The sequence below is a fragment of the Pundamilia nyererei genome, unplaced genomic scaffold (assembly GCF_000239375.1).
Source record: "Pundamilia nyererei isolate P.nyererei 1_Seehausen unplaced genomic scaffold, PunNye1.0 scaffold00005, whole genome shotgun sequence".
Classification (NCBI taxonomy): domain Eukaryota; kingdom Metazoa; phylum Chordata; class Actinopteri; order Cichliformes; family Cichlidae; genus Pundamilia; species Pundamilia nyererei.
This window is the reverse complement of record NW_005187406.1, coordinates 2,786,632-2,792,643: the sequence shown is the minus strand read 5'-3', so window position 1 is coordinate 2,792,643 and position 6,012 is coordinate 2,786,632. Positions and strand designations below refer to the sequence as shown.

General features: G+C 45.3%; 1 protein-coding gene across 1 annotated transcript; it reads left to right on the top strand.

Annotated features, from left to right (window-relative positions):
- The first annotated feature begins 3,700 nt into the window (after positions 1 to 3,700).
- Positions 3,701 to 5,945, top strand: tomm22 (translocase of outer mitochondrial membrane 22 homolog (yeast)). Its single transcript, XM_005721766.2, has 5 exons — positions 3,701 to 3,808; positions 3,881 to 3,980; positions 4,304 to 4,422; positions 4,809 to 4,926; positions 5,034 to 5,945. Exons 2-5 carry the CDS (start codon positions 3,891 to 3,893, stop codon positions 5,106 to 5,108), a joined length of 402 nt encoding a protein of 133 aa, XP_005721823.1. The 5' UTR covers positions 3,701 to 3,808; positions 3,881 to 3,890; the 3' UTR covers positions 5,109 to 5,945.
- The last annotated feature ends 67 nt before the right edge of the window (positions 5,946 to 6,012 follow it).

Below are 6,012 nucleotides of genomic sequence, written 5' to 3'. Positions count from 1 at the left end.
ATTTCTAGAAATAAGAGCTGCTCCATCCAAAGTGGGATGGATGCCGTCTCTCCTAACAAGACAAGGTTTCCTCTAGAAAGTTTCTCAATTATCTACAAAGCCCATATTGTTTTTTGACCTTCCTCGAATTTGAAGGATGGGTCGGGTGTGGCCCCTTCGTGGCCCACCATATCCCAGAATTCATAGCGTGGCCCAGCCAATTTCAGTTTCCAACAATGGTGGCCGCTACTAAGTTTTAAAATTACTCTTATTAATCTTTCTGGGTCACAAAATAAACTTTTAACATATTTTCAGGCGAGAAGGTGTGTAAACTTCAAATATCTGCTTGGTTTATCAAGACATCACATATTTGCAAAAGTGCGCCGATGTTTTCGGAGACGTCTGTTACCCGCCCGCTTGATAGCTAGCCGGGGGGTTCAACGGTCACTCGAGCCGGCAAGAGCAGCGGACTCCCGGCTTCATCGTTTTCAGACTCCCGCTGTCTTTCGGTACTCAGATTAAACCCGGCCCACGTAGACCGCGAAGGCCGGGTCCTCCGAAGGATGCAGCCGACGTTTTGGGACACAGCTTATATTTCTTAAGAGAGTGAGTTCCAAAGCCGAGTAGCGTAGCGACTGAAAGCTCTCTGCCCTAAAGTGGTAAGGCAAGCAGAAGGAACAACAAGATGAGTGGCAGGTAAAGATCTGAGAGAGCGGAATTTACATAAATCTTCGATCGCTAACAGCGTGACTCTGAAGTACGGTACTGTATGTTTGTAACACAACAATGTCGACAAAATGTTTTGCACCGAGAATGAATGAAACCAAAGGCAACCACGGGTGTCTTTGGTTTCATTCTGTAATACTGGACTTATTTTTCTACGAAGGTTTGAACTTTGAGAATGTTTAAACAAGAGAGAAAAGTGTTAAAATATCCATGCCTGTCTGAGAAAAATGTGTGTAGTGAAGGGTTTTGCAGCCTTAAAATCTCTATAATAATTATAAAAACTAAAGTTGGCTACTTTGCAGATTTCACCTATCGCAGGTTATTTTTGGAACGTAACTCCCGCAATAAATGAAGGACCACTGTACTTAGTTTTTCATGCATTGCTTCTCCATTTTGGCTCAGTTGTTGTTAAATAAATAATGAAAGTGTAATCTGATGATTATTGTTTTTTGAGGTTGTAGTTACCTAATTTGAAGATCTGCTATGATACCTGATACAAACCTTAGCACTAAAATAGGGTGTCCTTTCTTTTTGCTATGACTCTAAAATGTCTGAAAAATTAAATAAAATGTGTCTCATTATTATCCAAAATATCCAAATCCAGCTCATTATTTCAACCCTGTAGTGCTGGATTGTTTATGTATGTAATTTAACATCCTCACGTATATATCAGGGGTACAGGGGACGGTGACAGGAAGGATGAAGGACCCAAATGCAGGACTCACAGACACAGAGTGATCAACACAAAAAGGCAGCTTTATTGTGTTGTAAAAACATTCTATAAAATAAACTTGAGAAAACCAAAACCAAGTAAAACAGGAAACAAGAGACATCAAAACAGGAGGCCACAACAGTCCACAATAGGGGGGGAAAAAAACAGTTCTGGTGGTCACCCGCCTGGCTCCAGTGCCAAAACAGTTCAGGAGACCGACTGCGTGGGAGGCAGCGGTGAAGCAGGTGGCGTGGTTGAGCAAGCAGTGGCACGGCAGCCACAGGCGGTTGAGTAGGTGGCACCATGGCAGCTACAAGCGGTTGAGCAAGCGGTTCCACAGAAGGTGGTGCGGTTAAGTAGGTGGCAGCATGGCAGGAGCAGGCGGTTCCAAAGGTGGTGGTGTGGTTGAGCAGGTGGCGGTGTGGCAGGAGCAGGGGGCTGAGCAGGTGGCGGCACGGCAACTGTGAACGGTTGAGCAGGAAGTGATGTGGCAGCCGCTGGCAATCAAGCAGGTGGCGGTGCTGCAGCCGCAGGCCGCCTGCAGGCAGTCACAAAGATGGTTCCACAGGCAGTTCCTGCTGGAGGCGGCACGGTTGGGCAAGCAGTGGTGCGGCACCTTCAGGCAGTTGAGCAGGTGGCGGCGCAGCAGGGCAGGTGGCTGAGCAGGTGGCGGCATGTCAACTGCGAGTGGTTGAGCAGGAGGTTTTCGCGGCAGCCACAGGTGGTTGAGCAGGTGGCGGTACCGCCGCCACAGGCAGCTCAGCAGGTGGTTTCACAGATGGTTCCACAGGCAGTTCCTGCCGGCGGCAGCACGGTTGGGCAAGCAGTGGTGTGGCAGCCGCAGGCTGTTGAGCAGGTGGTGGCGCGGCATCTGCAGGTGGTTGAGCAGGCCGTCCAGATGCAGTTCCAGCAGGCAGCGGCGCGGTTGGGCAAGCAGTGGCACGGCAGCCACAGATGGTAGAGCAGGTGGCGCCGCAGCAGCTGCATGCGGTTGAGCAGGCGATTGAGCAGGCGGTTCCACAGACGGTGGTGTGGTTGAGTAGGTGGCAGCATGGCAGGAGCAGGCGGTTCCACTGGTGGTTCCCGCAGCTCATTCCTGCAGGTGGTTGCGCGGTGCGGGGGAGGTCCCCATCTCAGGCTGTTTGCTAGGTTCGTGTGATGGCTGCGTCGTTCTATCGTGTGGCTGCGGCAGCTACAGGATGAAGGACCAAATGCAGGACTCACAAACACGGAGGAATAACCACAAAAAGGCAGCTTTACTGAGCTATAAAAACATTTTATAAGGTAACAACACAACAACGTACAGAGGAAAACACAGGGCTTAAATACACAAGAGAGTAAAAAGGGAATGGGAAACAGGAAGGAAACACAGTTGGGACTAATCTGATAAAACAAGACAGGGAGGAAACAAAATTGAAAACACTGAGCATGGGACACAAGACTGTCAAAGTAAAACAGGAAACAAGAGACATACACAAAGACGCAGACTTGACACAGTGACATGACTGACTAGGGAACCTGAAACATGGAGACATGAGTAACTAACCATGGAACACAGGGAAAGCACAGTGACAGAAAATTAAACACTAGGAATTATAAATATAACACAAGCAGAAAACAATAAAGAAAACATAAACCATGAAAAACAACAAATCAAAGAATATAACTTCATCTAAAAAACACAAAACACTGAGTCACAGACCCAGCACCATGACACAAATGTTTAGAACACACAGAAGAATTGCTTATCACAGCATTGCTCACTAAGACAACAATGCAGTGTTTTTTAAACTCTCAAAATATGATTGTGAATATTTTGATGTGGAAAGTGGGATTATCCCCATTAGCAGCATCTCCTCCTCTCTGGCGCACTGAGGATGAGGTTGATCACACAGTCTGATGTGCATATGCGCTGCATTTGTCACACTGTATTCACAAATGAGTCGCTCCATTGGACCTTAGGGTTACCAAATCTCACTTTAACCCCTGAACACAAGGATAACCTAATGAGGTCTTTGCCATCATTGATCGATAACCCCACCCATAGCCAACACCTTAACCCTGTGCTTTGGAGAAATGAAAGAAATATTTATTGTTGGAAATTTTTTATTTTTGATGCGAGTCACATAGAATAATTATTTTTTATTGTCCCCTGATTACCAAAGACTTGACTTAGACCTCACAGAGTTAACCTAAGCGGCTGATCCTGCAAGTGGCAGTAATACTCCCGAGCTTGCCATTAGACAGTCCATACAGCAAGGGGCGCACTACGTTTCTCTTCACGTACAAATTGACCCCTGACCTCCTGTCGTCATCCGACCCTGAGTCTCACGTTTTCCCACTGTGACCTCAGACAGTCAGCACACTTCCGAGCTTTACCTTTAGCAGCAGGTAAAACCTCAGAAACACATTGTTCTGGCCGCAGTGACTCTCGTTGTTCTGATTTAGTCGCGGATTTAACAGGAAGGAAAAAATGGCCGGAGTCGAGGAACTGTCCCCCGCTACGAGTTCGGTGTCTGTACGGCCCCCAGAGGACGAGATTGACGACGACGAAGATGAAGATGTAATTCCCTTATTATTCATGGGCTCTTGAAAAAAGATTGAATGAAAATGGGACTTTAGCAGTGTGTTGCACTGTTTTGTTTGCTGTGTTAGTTCCCCTGCCTAAATAGGGCAACACCAAAGCTAACTAGCTAGCTACCTACCTGAGGTATATGGTCTGTCTAACAATGCTGCAAGCTAAAAACCAGTTTCACTGTACACGAATGTATTTCATGTTCCCACTTAGATGTTAGGTAATTTTCCTGTATGTTCTTACTCATTAGAGATGCTTCTTTATTTTCTAATGCACGGCTCAAATGTTTGCTTTTTGTGGTCGTCCATAAGCTGGATGAGACGCTGATGGAGAGATTGTGGGGCCTGACTGAGATGTTTCCTGAAACGATGCGCGCAGCTGCAGAGGTGTCTGCACACTGCTCAGTCTCATTGATTAAAAAGTTCTACAGGTATGTCTCTCCCCGTCTGTTGCTTTTCATTAGTAATTGCACGAATGTGTTTGTTAAGAGGCCGCAGTAAAGGATATAACAGGTACAAATTCTTTGCTCGTGCCAATCAAGTCAACTCTTAACTTAAATCTGTTGGTTCTAGTATGCATTGGGTAAATGCTACAACATTATAAAGAAAGGAAAAACACCAAATCACAGATTTACATATAGCAAAATGCAATATCCATCCATGGATTTTCTACGGCTTACAGGGTCTGGGGGTGAACTAATATTATTCCAGTCTTTGCATATTAGAGTCTAACTAAAAGGAGTATTAGAGTAACTAAAGGGTACCGTATAACACATTTTAAACTGCAGGTACTAATCAGGTTGGTGTGCTGTTTCAGTTTTTCCCGCTCTGCGCTCTGGGTCGGCACTACCTCCTTCATGATCCTGGTGCTGCCTGTTGTGTTTGAGACAGAAAGACTACAGCTGGAGCAGCAGCAGCTACAACAGCAGAGACAGGTGAGTGTTATGGGGCACTTGAGCGTTAATTGGTAGTTGTTCAGGGGAAAAGCATTTACTGGGAAATTTCAGTGTGCGGCCTGAATAATCGATTCTTCCCCCTTTAGATCCTGTTGGGGCCTAACACTGGAATGTCCGGTGGGATGCCGGGCATGATGCCTCCTGCACCCGGCAAGATGTGAGGGGGCAGGAAGGGCCGACAGGAGCCTGAGATCTGCTGTTGGAGAGGCAGCAGAGTCACTCGGAAGGAGAGACAAGAGAGAAGAGCGAAGACCTGAAGTTTAAAGAAAAAAAGGCAGAGGCTGTATGTCAGCAGCGTTCAGCTCACTCCAGCAATATTGTGGAGGAGGATGTGATGTGTGTCCAACACTTCCCTCTCGCTGTCTCTCCTTACTCCCAGGATCATGCAGAGACTGATTTCCAGAAGCACAGCTTCTGTTATTTTTCTTTTTTGGGTTCTTTTTTTTCCTTTTTTTTTTTTTTTTTTTAATACTTATATCAGCATAAATAATTTCTTCATAGGGGATATCAGTTGAAGTTGGATACAGTGAAAAGAGAAGTGTGGAGGTTAGCGGTGGTATAGCTCGGTGTTTGTAGTCAGAAGAATGGTACTCTCATTGGTAGTTCAGTTCATCTTCATATGCTTATTGGTTCCCCTTGCATGTGAAGAATGAAGTTAGAATATCTGATCATATGTGACAAGTTTTATTAAATTATAAGATTGGTGTCTACATTGACCACGTGCTGTGGTTCTGTCTTTGTCTCAGATCACCAGTGTACTATATGTGTATAGTATGTCAGAGTGTAATGCCTCTCGCTTTGAACTTTCCACAGTTATTGGTTTTATCGTGTCCTCCTGGTTAAATGACGCTGATGTGTCCAGTCTTAATTGAATGTAATTTTGTTTTCCTCTGTTGTCATTCATATGACAGTATTTTATAATCTCCACTGAGCAACCCCATGATTTTGTTTTGTGTTCAACATTACTGCCACAATTAAAACACCAAATCAAATAGAAAGCCTTGAGTCTACTTTCACCATGTTTTTGTGTGTAAGATCAAATATTTTGAGGTGTTTGTCAAATGT

What these genes read in the sequence shown, in the direction of transcription:
- tomm22 (XM_005721766.2), top strand. Translation starts at nt 3,891, where the DNA reads ATGGCCGGAGTCGAGGAACTGTCCCCCGCTACGAGTTCGGTGTCTGTA. An exon ending in ACGACGACGAAGATGAAGAT is followed by an intron (nt 3,981 to 4,303) that starts GTAATTCCCTTA and finishes GTCGTCCATAAG; the next exon opens with CTGGATGAGACGCTGATGGA. An exon ending in AGCTACAACAGCAGAGACAG is followed by an intron (nt 4,927 to 5,033) that starts GTGAGTGTTATG and finishes TTCCCCCTTTAG; the next exon opens with ATCCTGTTGGGGCCTAACAC.